This window comes from Schistocerca piceifrons, chromosome 1, assembly GCF_021461385.2.
Source record: "Schistocerca piceifrons isolate TAMUIC-IGC-003096 chromosome 1, iqSchPice1.1, whole genome shotgun sequence".
NCBI lineage: Eukaryota > Metazoa > Arthropoda > Insecta > Orthoptera > Acrididae > Schistocerca > Schistocerca piceifrons.
The window spans coordinates 152,893,578-152,910,184 of NC_060138.1; the positions used below are offsets into that span (position 1 = coordinate 152,893,578).

General features: G+C 39.7%; 1 protein-coding gene across 2 annotated transcripts in view; it reads right to left on the bottom strand.

The window, feature by feature from the left end:
- LOC124781027 overlaps positions 1-13,596 on the bottom strand; it is a 109,941-nt gene extending 96,345 nt beyond the window's left edge. The window contains exon 1 of one of the 2 annotated variants that reach the window (XM_047253837.1): positions 13,447-13,596. Coding sequence is in view for 1 of the 2 variants with exons in the window: in XM_047253827.1 (XP_047109783.1) it covers positions 13,252-13,274 (23 nt within the window). In the remaining variant the exon portion in view is untranslated. Of the gene's footprint in view, positions 1-13,251; positions 13,412-13,446 lie in introns of those variants that run through there. The other variant, XM_047253827.1, reaches the window with a different exon arrangement.
- Between the last annotated feature and the right edge of the window lie 3,011 nt (positions 13,597-16,607).

Sequence of the window (16,607 nt, forward strand, 5' to 3'; positions counted from 1 at the left end):
ACAGACATGCCGCAGTGTGGGATTAGGGTGGTTCTGTCTCATAAAACACCAGGTGGATCTTAAAGACCCATTGCCTATGCTTCAGAAACATTAACAGTGAATGAAATAAACTATTCTCCCAAATTAATGATAATTTTTGACGTGGAGAAGTTTCATGTATATTTGTATGGCACTAAATTCCACCTATTAAATGACCACAAACCATATCACTTTCCGGGTGTAGGTCCAAGTTCCCAGAAAAAACAGCACAGCACGTGCAGTGGCAGGCATTGTTTTCAAGTAGTTATAACTATGAAACCTAAATTGGCACTTTGGCCAACATGCTAATGCAGACACCCTACGCCATCTTCCCACTGACCCCAATGTTTAGATTAATGGGGAGAAAATGGATTGTTTTGTGCTCAACCAGCACCTACAACAAACCACAGATGAATTCAAACTCACGAGAGTGCAAGGTAGTCACAGTGTCAGTCCACAGCCCAGTTCTGTGCACAGTTTTGTCAGTGACGCAGTCGAGGTGGTCAGAGCGTTTATCAAACCACATTGACAAGTTGTTTCATGATTACTTTGGCAATGTGATACAGTTTCAATGCACAAATGCAGTGGTGTCTCAACATTAGCCTCAGCACCTACAACAACCCCTAGATGAATTCAAACTGATAAGGGTCATCCCATAGCGCAGTTCTGGGCACAGTTTTTTCAGTGGCGCAGTCAAAGAGGCAAGAGTGCTTACCAAACCACATTGACAAGTTGTTTCATGACTACTTTGCAATGTGGTACAGGCTCAATGCAAAACGCGGTGTCATAACATTAACCTCAGGTGACTCTTAGTGCCAGTTTATCATTTCATCTCTTCTCCCAATCCTCCAGCTACTTCTTGCCCACAGGGTGATGATGCACATGGAGGTGTTACTTTAGTAGTGCATACATTTACCTAATATTGATGTAGCAATTGAGCATGCATACTATTCCTCTTATGCCTGCTCCCTAAACCAAATAGCCCTGGCACAGCATTTCTCTTTGTAGCCAAGTCCATATCACATATGGGAGGGACTGCATATTGATTTTGCTGGGCTATTTCCGGGAGCTAGGTAATGAATGCTCTCTCCAAGTTCTCTTTTGTTGCAATGTTGCCACTATCCATCAGCCACTCCACCAGCATGCACTCTTTACACTTATTGCAATCAAGGAAGTGCATCACACACTGGCACATGAGAAAAGTCTCTAGTTTACATCTACACATTTCAAGGCATTCTGGCTCTGTAATGGAATTGAACAATGATTACTGCACACTTCCACCTGGCCTACAACTCAAGAGGCCAGATGGATGATCAGGACATTCAAAAGTCACACGCACAAGGCCTTGCTGACACTGCCAGTCATGAAAGCATTACACAGCTTCCTCATCTGAATATGAACCAATCAGTCTGAAACATTGCCTGGGCACGAGCATTGAACTCTGCTAAACCTCTTGCGCACCATGCAGTGTGCCCAGCCCAAGTACAAATCTTCCTACATCCAGGGTGACTGTTTCTGGGAGCATGCAGTTGGCCTGACACCAGTAGAGGCCTCAAGTAGTCGTCACAGGCCATGTTGCAAGCTCAAGGCCCACCACCAAAACCAGCTCTGGCCATGAATGCATTCACACACAGTGCTCCCGCTACTTCCAACCTGAGGACTTGATACCCACGCCACCATCATGGCACAGCCAGTCTTAACCATGCACTGCATCAACCAACCGCTCACTGGTCCAACCTGCATCCTCACTACCTCAACTCATAAGCACAGAGTTGAGTGTTACCAGGGTCTGACTCCATGGATGGCAAACCACTCCCATGATCCAAGGCCCTCCTAGCCCAGTGTAACAACCTAACCACTCTATGCACTGATTAAAGGGGGGAGGAATTTAGTATCCCTGTGTACAGTGGGTGTCAATAGCAGTGGTGACTCAGCGATGCTGCAAATTGGCATCAGAAAAGTCATCCCATCTGGGTGCAAAAAGAGGGACTGGTGTGTCACATGGATGGCAGCTATACGTCAGCCTGTGAACAGCACAGAAACTTGTTCCATGCTGTACTGAGTGTTCCGTCTACTGTCATGTCATTCCACCTACAGCGGACCTGCTTGTTATTGGACGCATTGTTTTTAGCTATTGGTATATATTCAGGGGCAGATGTGGACTCTGACCACAATCTATTGGTTGTGGACTGTAGATTAAAACTGACAAAACTGCAAAAAGGTGGGAATGTAAGGAGATGGGACCTGGATAAACTGAAAGAACCAGAGATTGTAGAGAGTTTCAAAAAAAGCATTAGTGAATGATTGACAAGAACGGGGGAAATAAATACAGCAGAAGGAGAATGGATAGCTTTGAAAGATGAAATAGTGAAGGCAGCAGAGGATCAAGTAGGTAAAAAGACGAGGGCTAGTAGAAATGCTTGGGTAACAGAAGAGATACTGAATTTAATTGATGAAAGGAGAATATATAAAAATGCAGTAAATGAAGCAGATGAAAATGAATACAAATGTCTGAAAAATGAGATAGACAGGAACTGCAAAATGGCTAAGTAGGGATGGCTATAGGTCAAATGAGAGGATGTAGAGGCATATATCACTAGGTGTAAGATAGATACTGCCTACAGGAAAACTAAAGAGACCTTTGGAGAAAAGAGAACTACTTGTATGAATATCAAGAGCTCAGATGGAAACCCAGTTCTAAGCAAAGAAGGGAAAGCAGAAAGGTGGAAGGAGTATACAGAGGGTCTATACATGGGCGATGTACTTGTGGGACAATATTATGGAAATGGAAGAGGATGTAGATGAAGATGAAATGGGAGACATGATACTGAGTGAGGAATTTGACAGAGCACTGAAAGACCTAAGTCGAAACAAGGCCCCAGGAGTAGACAACATCCCATTAGAACTACTAATGGCATTGGGAGAGCCAGCCCTAACAAAACTCTACCATCTGGTGAGTAAGATGTATGACACAGGTGAAATACTCTCAAACTTCAAGAAGAATAAAATAATTCCAATTCCTAAGAAAGGAAGTGCTGACAGATGTGAAAATTACCAATCTATCAGTTTCATAAGTCACGGTTGCAAAGTACTAATACGAATTCTTTACAGACGAATGGAAAAACTGGTAGAAGCTGACCTCGGGGAAGGTCAGTTAGAATTCCGTAGAAATGTTGGAACACGTGAGGCTATACTGACCCTATGAATTACCTTAGAATATTTCTAGCATTTGTAGACTTAGAGAAAGATTTGACAATGTTGACTGGAATACTCTCTTTCAAATTCTGAAGGTGACAGGGGTCAAATACAGGGAGCATAAAGCTATTTACAATTTGTACAGAAACCAGATGGCAGTAATAAGAGTCGAGGGGCATGAAGGGGAAGTAGTAGATGAGAAGGGAGTGAGACAGGGTTGTAGCCTATCTCCGATGTTATTCAATCTGTGTACTGAGCAAGCAGTAAAGGAAACCAAAGAAAAATTTGGAGTAGGAATTAAAATCCATGGAGAAGAAATAAAAACTTTGAGGTTTGCTGATGACATTGTAATTCTGCCAGAGACAAAGGATCTGGTAGGGCAGTTGAATGGAATGGACCGTGTCTTGAAAGGAGGATTTACGATGAACATCAACAAAAGCAAAACAAGGATAATGGAACGTAGTCGAATTAAGTCAGGTGATGCTGAGGGAATTAGATTAGGAAATGAGACAGTTAAAGTAGTCAGTGACATTTGCTATTTGGGAAGCAAAATAACTGATGATGGTCGAGGTAGAGAGGATATAAAATGTAGACTGGCAATGGCAAGGAAATCGTTTCTGAAGAAGAAACATTTGTTAACATCAGGTATAGATTTAAGTGTCAGGAAGTCTTTTCTGAAAGTATTTGTATGGAGTGTAGCCATGTATGGAAGTGAAACATGGACGATAAATAGTTTAAACAAGAAGAGAATAGAATCTTTTGAAATGTGTTGCTACAGAAGAATGCTGAAGATTAGATGGGTAAATCACACAACTAATGAGCAGGTACTGAACAGAATTGGGGAGAAGAGGAATTTGTGGCATAACTTAACTAGAAGAAGAGATCGGATGGTAGGAAATGTGCCGAGGCATCAAGGGATCAACAATTTAGTATTGGAGAGCAGTGTGGAGGGTAAAAATCATAGAGGGAGACCAAGGCATGAATACACTAAGCATATTCAGAAGGTTGTAGGTTGCGGTAGGTACTTGGAGAAGAAAATACTTGCACAGGATAGAGTAGCATGGAGAGCTGCATCAAACCAGTCTCTGGACTGAAGACCATAACAACATACATTCAGTGTGACTATAACAAGGATTCTCGCTTTTTTTACAGTTTATGCTCTAATATTGGGAGCAGACTGAAAATATTACTTTTTGAATAGCTCTTTGAAGTTAGTGGAAGATCATATTTGTCGATTAGAAACAAGTGTGGCCCTACTGACCCTTGTGGGATTCTGCATGTTATGTTTCCACTTTACAACCATATGTTTCATGCCTGTGAGGCAGTTCTGTCAATGAGACCTTCTGCCTCCCATTATGGAACCACGTGTGTCCACTCCAATAGAACCTTTGAATGTGTGCAATACTGCAGCTGTGTTGATGCAGGTTTCTAAAAACTAACTGCATGAGCATATAAGGAGGAACTGCAACACAGACGGTGTATTTGTTGGGCCCTTATGAAATCATTAAATTTTCCTTCGCATTCCCCAGTTCTCATCTATGCAAGCAGCTTCACCGTAAAGTACACCCTAACAACTTTTCCCAGTAGTGTTTAATCCTGGCCCACCATTTGTTAAGACATAAGTGTTCAACAAGAAGTTTTGTTTAAGATAACATATATAAAATATATGAAGTTGTCCTCAACCCAATGTTGGCTTGAACACCACAGTGATTTACCAGACATGGCCATGATGGTAGTGGTACACTCTTGCCATCATCTGATGTTTGAACCGACATAATCCGGACAGTCTTGGAAGTGGACCTAACATTAATGTGAACACTCGACCAAAGTGCCACTTTGAGTATTTTACATTTACAAATCATTGTCAGAGGTGAAAGAACTGATAAGTGACATAATAAATCCTTGATCTGACGGAGAGCTGACACCTAGACCTTAGGATTAGTAACCTGAAACTTATTCACTGATTTGCACCTAGTGTCACAATTGAGCTACAGGTGTTCTGCAGTATTATACTACATTGGCAAGACCACTATGAAACTCTCAGTTGAATGATTACAGATCATTTGAACACGTGTCATTATTATATCACCACACAACACCTTTCTGTTGTGGATACAGAGATTTGATTCTAAAAGTAAAGCTGCTCACTTCACAAAATGGAGAAAAAATACTAACCTTGAATACAGAACTATGAATTACAACTGGAGCCATGCAATTCCAACTCTCACATCTTTATCAATTCAGTTACATGTAAATCAAGTGGAAAGTTCGATTTCTTGGTACAACCAAATGAGGTGGTGCCCGGAGCAATAACTGCGTTCGGCAGCCAAGGTGTGTGCCTAGGATGCCATCTCCGTGTAATTTTGTGATGGATGAAATAACTGAGGAAGCACAAAAAGAAAATGGAAGAAGACAGTGGAGGAGGAGGAGGAGGGGGGGGGGAGGAGGGGGGGGAGGAGGGGGGAGAAGAAGAAGAATCAGAAGGCACTCAAATGGGAAGGAGGTGGTGATGTATGAAAAAAATGAGTAGATTTGAAGTGTACTGTGTTAAGTGACAGTTAACATAAGATCTACCTCTTCCAGGTAAAAATAATATGTTCCTGCTTTTGACTATTATGGCTATTAGATGGAACAACACTTGTCATGCCAAGTGTGCACCAACACAGCAAAATGCACAGAGTATTTTGTTTGTTGCAGCTCTGCAATGATTGGTAATGAAACAATAAAATCACATTGTTAAGCAATGGAAACTACAGAATGGAATAACAACAGTATTATGAAAAGTATACATTGCTACTAACCACATACAAAAGAGGTTGAGTCACAGACAGGCACAACATAAAAACTACTATACCTTTGAGTTTTCAGTGAAAAGACTTTCCAAAGGACTCACCTTCTGCTCCACTCCCATATTCCATAATGCTGGACTTGTTAAAGACATTCTCTCCTTCTTCTGGTCCTTACAGTGGAAACACTTTTTAGCTACCAACTCTACCAACCAGTCTTGACACAAAGCCAATGTTGTGCCCTCCCTACATTTCCTTCTCCATCCAACAACGATTCACCTTCGCTGCTCCCAAATCACCCCCTGATAACATTCCAAATTTGTTAACCGCAAACCTTGCCTCACCATCATCCCCCAAATACCACAACATGGAAGCCAACCTTACAACTGCAAAAAGAGCAGCAATCCACCACCTAAAAACTGATCCCGATCTTATAATTCCACCCTCGAACACAGGTTTTGAACTGCAGGGATTACCTGGCAGCTCTGCCAGCTGTCAGATTTGTCCACCTACAAACACTGCCACAGTGACCCAATTCCAGAAATCCAACAGGATTTCCACTCTCTCCTCATCCCAGAACTTCTCATCTGAATCTCTATATCTCTTCTTATGTCTGCCATTCCCTGAATTCCTACTTTCTACATGCATCCGAAAAGCCCCTCAACTCATCCACCAAGGACACCCCACTGTGACTAGTTACGGTGTCCCCATTGAGAGAATGCCTCCCCTCATGGACCCAACGCCTTCAGCCTATTACCCTTAACGCACCTTCCTAAATAAGAGACACTAACCATTTCCCTCACTGACTCTCCACAGTTCCTGTTCCTTTACCACACAGCATCCTGTTCTTCACTACTGATTCCACCTTCCTCTGCACTAACATTCCCAATGCTCATGATCTTTCCACTGTTGAACACCAACTTTCCCAATGCCCAGCTGATTCCAAACCTACAACCCCCTTCCTGGTCACCATTATTAACTATACCCTCACCCAAAATTGCTTCACATTTGAAGGCATCATCTACAAACAAATCTGTGGTACAGCAATGGGCACCCACATGACACCATGCTATGCCATCCTATCCATGGGCCATCTAGAGGAATCCTCCTTAACCACCACAAATCACAAACCTCTCACCTAGTTCAAATTAATTGAGGATTCTGATCTGGACTGAGGCTGAGGACACCCTATGCACATTCCTACAGAATCTCAACACATTCTCCCCCACTTGCTTCAACCATTCCTCCTAAACGCAAGAAGCCATTTTCCTCAATGTTGACCACCACCTCAAAGATGGCCACATCAATACCTCCATCCATATCAATCTCACCAACCACTAGCAGTACTTCCACTTCAACAACTGCTTCCTATTCCACACCAAGAAGTCTCTCCCATTAAACCTAGCCGGACGCGGCCATTCCGAAGTGACAAACAGTCGCTCTCCATATATATCACGGTTATCAGTGAGGCCTCCACACATCGAAATTACCCTCCCAACCTTCTACAGAAGCAGGTCGCCCATACCTCATCTCTCTATCCACCTACAATCTCCCCCCCCCCCCCCCCACACACACACACACACACCGTTCAGCCATTCTGGAGCACTCCCATCGTGACTACCCATGAGTGGAGCAACTGAATCACATTCTCCTAACATGCTATCCCTTTCCCTCCCTGTCCCAGCCTCCACCTTACTCCTCACTGACCATTTCTGCCAAATCACAAAACTGTTGCAAGCAGAGTGAATTTGGATTGCGAGCCGTCCAATGTTTTGGATTGTATTAAACCGAATAAAATCCTAAAATGTTTAGATACATCTTTTAGCTATTGTAACAATCTCGATAACCAAATAGAGAGGCAAACTGTGGCATGACTGCAACAGAAGTATCCTGCACATCATTAACTAGCATGAGGCTCGTTGAGCTGGAGGGAGCAAGTGCATTGTTGCCTGACACTAAGAAGCTATGTGGTAGAAGGTACACATATTTTATATTGTTATAAAACTGTGATTGTTCTTATTCAACTAGTGTGCACATCATTAGTGCTGTCATTTTTGGAGGTAGTGAATATGTGAAGTTTGCAACTCAGTAAATCACTTTTTTTTGTATTTTAGAACTGGTTTTATAGCACTTGTATGTTGTGCATTTCAGTAGCACAACATACAAGTGTAAGACTGTAATTCCATAGGTTATGGGTTTGATCTCCAATTAGTTCTGTGATTTTTTACAACACTTCCCCTAATCTTCCCATCTGAAAATTCTCTGAGTATGAGAAAGATGACAATTAGCACCACATCAAACTGTATACCCATCTAATAACTCAAATGAAAATATTATACGTATATTTTAATGTATTCAGTGCACCAATTGACATGCATTTAATGCATTATTACTGGGTAAAAATGAGTTCCCTAGTCATCAGCTCATGATTCGGTGACTAATAGAATTGGCAGTGTGATACTTTTTTCCTCTTGTGCTAAAATCTTGAAAATTATTTTGGATTTTTTTTCCTATTTTGCAATGAAAACAACCTGCAAATATGCTGCAACTGAACTAGTTGTCATATTTCTTCAACATTGCGAAGATATATGTGGTTGTCTGGGTATGGCTAATTTTATATCATTTCGTGCGTCACTTCTTTCCCCACCAGTAGATATTGGTCTACACAAAAAGGAAAGTGGAAAAATGGACAGAAGAGGTGAGAATTGGAGACAGTAAAGCAAAGATGTATCAGTGGTATGACTTGACATTTTTGAAAACCATTAGTGAACTCTTCTGAACTTGCTAGGCACATCTGAAGCTAAAGTTAAGCTAACAGCAAACTGCATTTGGATGCATACAGTTGTGAAGACACTTTGACTGAAAATGGCAACAAGACCGTGGGCAAGTTCACTGGAGGCAGATTCTTATTATGCAGAAAATCCCCAATAGCTGAAATGATACAAGAATCTAGTGTCAAGAATCCTGGAAAAGTTCAATGTATCCAATCAAATGTGCTTCCAGAGCAAGACGATAATAACTGATCAATGAGCATATACTGGTTCAAGAGGAAACTGGACATTGGTTTTAATAATGAAGGGGTGTGTTAATGGTTATATTCTGTGCCCAACATTCCAGTATTTGGATGTTTGTCTTTTGAGCTAAAATAGAACTCTCACTTTCTTGACAGCCTAATGTGAGGTGTATGCATTGGGAAGCACATGAAAGAATGGGCCGTCATGAAAACGCAATCGACCATTGTGAATGCTTCATACAGTGGAGTTAATATGAAAGAAATATCATAGGACTAGTGAAGACTGAGTGACAGAACTCTACAAAATGACATTGTCGACACAAAGGAAAAATTGTGCATCATCTTAAAAAGGCGTATTCATGTGTAAAACACCAGGCAATGCAAAATTTGGCTTTGTATGAATATAGAGCACAGCTATACGGAGACAATTACATCCCCAGAGCAGGAAACCTCCATCTATAAAATCTACACACAAATTTTGATCCTGTCATGAAAGAACACCTCATCCAAATGGAATACCAATCAGGCACCATACCTTACCCACACCTTACTAACTCTTGCTTCTTCAAAACAAGCTCATTCATCTGATGTCATGTGCTGTTCACAGGATAGATAAAAAAAATCTACTCACCAAGCGGCGACAGATCACACACATAAACGACGGTCGTAATTGGCCAGCTTTCGCAACCAGTGGCTTATTCTTCAGGCAGAAGGGTTTAAGGGGTGAAGGAAAAGGACTGGAGAGGCCTAGGGAAAGGGGTAGATTTCGAGAAAATCACCACACGGGATGAGAAGGAAAGTCTCAAGAAAGAGTTACTGGCTCAGAAAGCTTGCCAATTACAAACGTCTTTAGTGTGTATGTTCTGCCGCCGTTTCGTGGGTAGAATTTTTTATCTATCCAGTTAAATTATTTAATCTACTCAGTAAGATATATAAAGCCAAATATTACAAGGTTTTGCTCAACTTAACTACTGTTTGGATGTATCATGAGTAGATACCGAAAGCTGTCTTTCCTTTATTTTTTATTATCAATATAAGCCAGAAAGCCTTGTGAATGACATCCTGTGTCAACTGGTAGAGGATGGAATGGAAGATTCTAGGCCAAAGTGCAATGACAATGATGAAGTGGTAACTCATCAAAAGAATGGAGTTAACCATAGGATTGAGGGCAAAAATAATCTATCTATGTTTGTGGACTGTCTTAACCACTCTTTGAATTTAGTGGGTGAGCATTCAGCCAACCAAGATATGACTACGACACTATTCTTTAGAGCTATGCAAGTGCTCCAGCATTCCTTTTCTAGCTCAGAGGTGTGCTGAGAGACACTTGAGCTGTGCCCGGAATTGTTATGTCTGAAAGTGGGACCATGTGGAAGGCAAAAAGAGAAGCAGTACATCCCACTAGCAGTATCTTTTAAAGACAGTTCAATTTTTGAAAGGCATGATGCAATAATTATGAGACTCAGAAGAGCAGATCTGATGGAAGTCAACGGGCAACCACACTCTGAGCTATGATTCACTCACTGCTGGGATGCTACAAAAAAATTCTAGCTCACACAGATAGAGTTCAAAAAAGCTAAAAGTTACTTTCTTGAACTTCCATGGCTTTATACATGATGTGAGGGCTCCTCATGGCAATTTCTGTAAAGAAACAGACAAGTAAGTGGGTAAGCTACTTCGGGAAGAATGAGACCTATGGGAAGAATGAGATGTCAACAATGCAAGGAGCATCAGATAAAGAAAGTCAATGGCTAGTTGAAGTCCAGAGAAGCAGGCTGTGCAAGAAATGGAAAGAGTGATACAAGGAATGCTGGAATTTTTCACGCAAAAATGAAAGTACGATTCTCATCACTAAATTACAAATGGACAAAAAGTCATGGCTTCTTCTCGACACAGGAAGGCTGTACTATGATCCGGAAATGTTGGACTTCAGGACACTGCTATCAAGCCACAATTACATCTTACTATCATGAAGAAGAAGAACTCGTGCAGTTCATTGTCTTCCCAAGTGTAAGAGTACCTACCCAATTACCAGTACTGTTGATGGCAAGTGTCTTCACTGTTAGATGTGGTAGATCCTTTAACAAACTGAAGCTTGTATTTTCATTCATCAGGGAACTTATGGGACAAAGTAGGCTCACTAGCCTTGCTGTGCTTACTATTGAGAGAGAAGAGAAATATAGCCATAATTTTAATGGAATGAGTGAAAATAATGCAGCAGTGAAAGCATGAAAGGAATTTTTTTTTCATAAAGACGACAATTTACAAATAGAAAGTTTTTAAAAATATCAATAATTTATATACTGATCTTGTTAAAGCAAATATTATTCAAAATTATTAGAATTTCAGATCATAATTTTTTTAATGTGTTTGTGAACACAATGACCTGAAGAACTTTACGGAGGTAAAGAATAGGACTAATGCATTACATCAATTTTCAATGTCATAACAACAAAACACCCTTCCTTTTGGCAACAATTTAATTTTTCTTCTTTAGTGTAGGAATACAATTAAGATGTAGCAAGATCTTGCAGTTTTTTTGTTAAAGAAGGCACTGACTCTGCACAATGAGAAAAAATATAAAAGTATGAGTTTTCACTAAATATTCTTAATATTAATACATTGTAGGGATTGATTTGAAACACTGTATTTTACTGCATTTTCTTTCTGCACTAGCATAACGTTGATTTTGAGATTTTCTATTACCAAATAACTATAGTCATTAATGATTTATACCAGCAAGTCTGTAACAAAATTTAATTATTCCTATTTAATGAAACACTGCCACACTGCATTTTCATGACACCTCACATTTTTAATAGTCTCAGAGGTTTGGAATGGGGACTTCTTGTCAAAACAGGTAGACCTAACCAAAGGGTTCAAGACAAAAATTACTCTTGCTCAAGGTTCTCAACAGTTAATGAACTGTATCAGCATTGCAATTTTGCTTAATTGCTACATTTAAATACACAAAACCAACACATGTTGGTGGGAGGAGTAAAAGGGTGAGTATCAAACAAAAAATATTTGTGGCAGGTTGACAGGGAGCGGAGAAAGGGGCTAAGTCAAAGTCTGACATGAGGGCGTCACCTGCGAAACATCATGGTGGTGTGACGTTTCTAAGAGCTAAAGGGCAGCATTCTATTCCCCACGCATTCTGGATTCACTTTTTCTTAGTTTCCCTAACACACATAAGGCTATACCCACAGTAATAGATCATGCCCACATGATAATTAAATTAGATATACTTTTTGTTTCCTTAATCAATAATGTGTAGGTTCTCAAACAACAAGAATACACAAAAACTCTTAAACGTTATTTCATTTCAGAGGTCACATCGAACCTAGCCAATCACAAAATATGTAAATGTGTAACACACTGAGGTGCACATGAAAATCAGTTTGAATTTACGCTGAACACATTATGGTACTGAAGACACGCCGACATTATTATACAAAACTCATTTTATTTGATATTATTAACAAGGTATTTTCATAAATCAGTTCTACTAGAAAATTCGTCATTGGAATAGAGTTTGTCACCAATAAATCCCTCCCTGTACCTAAACATTTTACGGTCACTTGCAAAACTATTTATGTTGCTGGAAGTCATTGCTACTTTTAAACTAGCTCCACGTTTTAGCAAATTCAAGAAATTAGTATATTTCATGTTCTGTTCAGATGATTACAGTGGAACTCAATGGTGTTTTACATTAGTATTATTCGTCACTACCACCAATTAATTTGTAGGCTGTACCAAAAGCAGTATTCATTCATGGTGCAAAAATGAGATGTGAAGCGTTTTTCTAAATGATAAAAACAGTCCACTGATTGGAATGCACAACAACCCTCATTAGCAGGCCACGTAAAAGTAACACGGATAACAGGGTTCCGGTCTGTTTTTCAATATATGTGCAGTATTCGTTAATAGAAGCTGAACATATCTCAAGTTGACAAACGTTGATAATCAATCTGTAATACAATTTTTAACACATAAATATAAAACGTACACAGAATGCATCACAGTTCTCAATGTTGAATGTCCTAAAGAATAACAATATCGTGTACATCGGTGAGACTGTTTGGGTATATTTTCGTATTTGTTACGGATATACCTTGGGACAAAATGCAATCTCCTAATGGCATACTTTTATTTCTGACGAATATTTTAAATTCCCTATAACAGGAGCTGCCACTACTATTCATCTAGATGATATTGTGAGACACAGTAATTTCCTACCTGTATATCTTTGTTTTGAGCATAAATTTTAAATTTGATAATACTTGTAAAATATTTTCTACTTTTACTGTGTCTACACCAGCGAATACAGAACTGCTACACGCTAATACACGTTAATGACATCACTACAATGAATGTAAATACACACACCACACCACTGCAACAACAGTGTCAAACAAGTTGACGTATACTCACAGATAATGCACACTGCGAAATAACCCACGTCAATCGATCCGGTTGGCGTCAGTGAACAATGAGGGAAGACCACTCACGACGTTTTTCCACAGATAACAAAAACTCGCACATCCATCCCCCAACCACAGGAGCCAATGAACTGGCTATGGAACCACCCTACTGGCTCACTGTCAAGTTAGTTGGCGTAACAGATAGAAAACTTAAAAGTCGTTTTACGTTATTGGCCTGATTCTCATTCCGCACCACCATCCATGAGCTTCAGTAACAGGCACAAGGTGTATCTGCTCTCATTCTGCATTCTGCACCAACATCTACATCTGTACTCCGGCAGACACCTTAGGGTTGTATCTTAGGGTACCACTGGAACTTCCTCACTTTTCTATTACAATCGCAAATGATCTGCGGGAAGAACAGTTGTTGGTTAGCCATGCGAATTCGGATCTCTCTTATTTTATTTTCGTTGTTTTTTCGCGAGATACACACAGGGAAAGATGTATATTAACTGACTCTTCTAGGAACATATGCTCTCGCATTTGAAAAGTAAATCACATTGTGATGCCCAATGCCTCTCTTGTTGTGTCTGTCACTGGAGTTCACTGAGAATCTCTGCGAAGTTTTTGCGCTTATTAAATGAATCTGTGAAGAAATGTGCTCTTTTTCTTTGGATCTCCTCTATTTCCTCTATTAATCCTATTGTACAGATCCTGCACTGATGACCAACATTCAAATGTTGGTCGAATGCGAGTTTTTGCAGCTACCTAGTTTGTCAATGGACTGCGCTTCCTGAGAAGTCTTCCAGTGAATCTCAGCCTGGTATATGACTTCCCTACATTTAGTTTAATGTGGTCGCTCCACTTTGAGTCGCTCTGTAAGCATACTCCCAGATATGTAATAGACGTGGTTGCTTTCAATTAATGTTCTGCTATCACATAATTATGCAGTAATTAAAGCCATTTTAAGGACCGAGCGACACAAGTGGTCAAATGGGGCACTATGCTGCGAGGTGTGTCAGATGTACCCAAATGCAGTATCTGTGTACAGGGTGTACAGTAACACAAACACTAGCGAAAATTAACAAGACTGAAAGCATATGAGAACAAAAGCAAAACCACTCCAGTAAACATGGCTTGGCAAACGAGCCACATGCAAAATAACTGTGACTGTGTGTTTATGATCTGCTTCTGACTTCAGCAGTAAATGTTCTCCTAATTAGTAAGAATGTCTTTGAAATATAAACTTTCCAATTAAGTCCCAATCTAATTGGGTCGAATTTCACCACTTGGCTTACATTAACAAGTAATGTAATATTATTTCAGTATATTACAATTTATGTGTGAGTTTTCTTCACATGTAACATCTAACTCACAGTATGCTTAAAATTTTGATTTAAAATTCGATGATTGTTTTTGTCTCATATTTTACAGTGGAAAGTAAAATAATTTATTAAGAATTAAAAAATTCCGCCGATAAACTAAAAAAATAACAGAAAGTCTATATTTTATGCTTTCTTCTCAGTTTAATAGATCGGACTTTCTGACTGATGTTATAACTATACAAAAAGCCGTGCATTACTTTAAAAAATGATTTTTAATTATTTTAATATTTAGCACTGAATAAGATCCTCACATTTGTTTTCGTTTCAGAGGATTGCATATGCAGGACTTGCTTTAAATGGAAAAAAGTTCGATTTCCACATTTGCTAAATTTGGGTTTGTTTTGATAGTATCACCAAGAGCTCAATGTGGCATGGAAGAAATAAGGGTGGGGAGGGGGGGAGCAACTGATACATCGTCATGTAGGAAAATGTTATCGAACTGAACCTTACAATAATGCCTCTTTCTGACTGTTTATGGGCAATTCGTTACTTTTTTATGATGCAGATCCTTGCAATAAGCATCGATTCTCTGCAGATATCCCATCATTTTGTTACGATTTCCTAGTGTTGGAGCTTCTCTGTATATTTGTGAAAACCCTCACGAAAATTCCGACTATATCCACTAGGTAGTTTAAGTATGCTGGTGAATGTCTTGCACCATTCCCCTGGGATATGCCCAAAGGTACTTGTGAGGATTTCTTTAGATTAAGAATGACATGCTGTATTTTGTTTGCTAAAAACTGTTCATTTCAATCACTAAGCTTGTCTCGTGTTGCATACCCTCGTATTTTGTCCATTAGCCATCAGTGTGGAACTGTACCGAAAGCCTTCTGAAAGTCAATGAACACTGTATTAATGTGGGCACTCTTATCTACTGCCTTCTGGTTCTCGTATAAGAGCAGAGGGAACTGGGTTTCATACAACTTTTATTTGTGGAATCCATGCTGATTTTTGGTTTCCAGAAATGTCATAACACATGAACATATTCCACAATCCTACAAAATACTGACATCAAAGATAAAGGCTTATACTTACATGCACCTGTCTGACAACTCCACTTGAAAACAGAAATTACCTGTGCTTTTTTAATCTAGTCGCTAGAAACATATCGCTCTGACAGTGATCTGCGGTACACAGCTGTTAGAAGAGGAGCGAATACTTTCGAACAGTCTTCGCAAACATGCGCCAAGTATACCATCAGTCCAGTTGTCTTTTCTCTGTTGAGCGTTTTCAGTTGATTTCCTATCTTGTGGTCACAATAATGTTCATGTGACAGGTCACACAATTACGATCTTCTTAAGTGAAACAGTTTTGGAAAAAGGAATTTAATATTTCGAACGTCTCTCTGTCATCCCCCAATTCAATGCCATTGTAGTCACAGAGTATGTAGACATATAGTTTCGACCCATTTACTGATTTAACGTAAAGCAAAAACATCTTTGGATTTTCTATTACACTGGTAGGTAAAATTTTACTTAAAAATTCATTGGACACTACATGCATGACTCTCATTTCGCTAATTTTGCCTTCATTTAGTTATTGTTTGCGTACATGTATTTTGCTACATTTAAACTTGCAGTGAAGCTCTCTCTGCTTTCAAAGCAGTTTCCTAAAACGACTGTCAAACCACAGCAGGTCTTTTCAATCCCTCACAACTTTGTTGTTTATATACCTGTCTATGTCATATTGCGTAATACCCTTTAAGTTTGTCCATTTATACTCAACATTTTCAATTCTGTAGATGAATGTTTCATGTTGACCACTCAAAAAATTTGTATACTTTTCG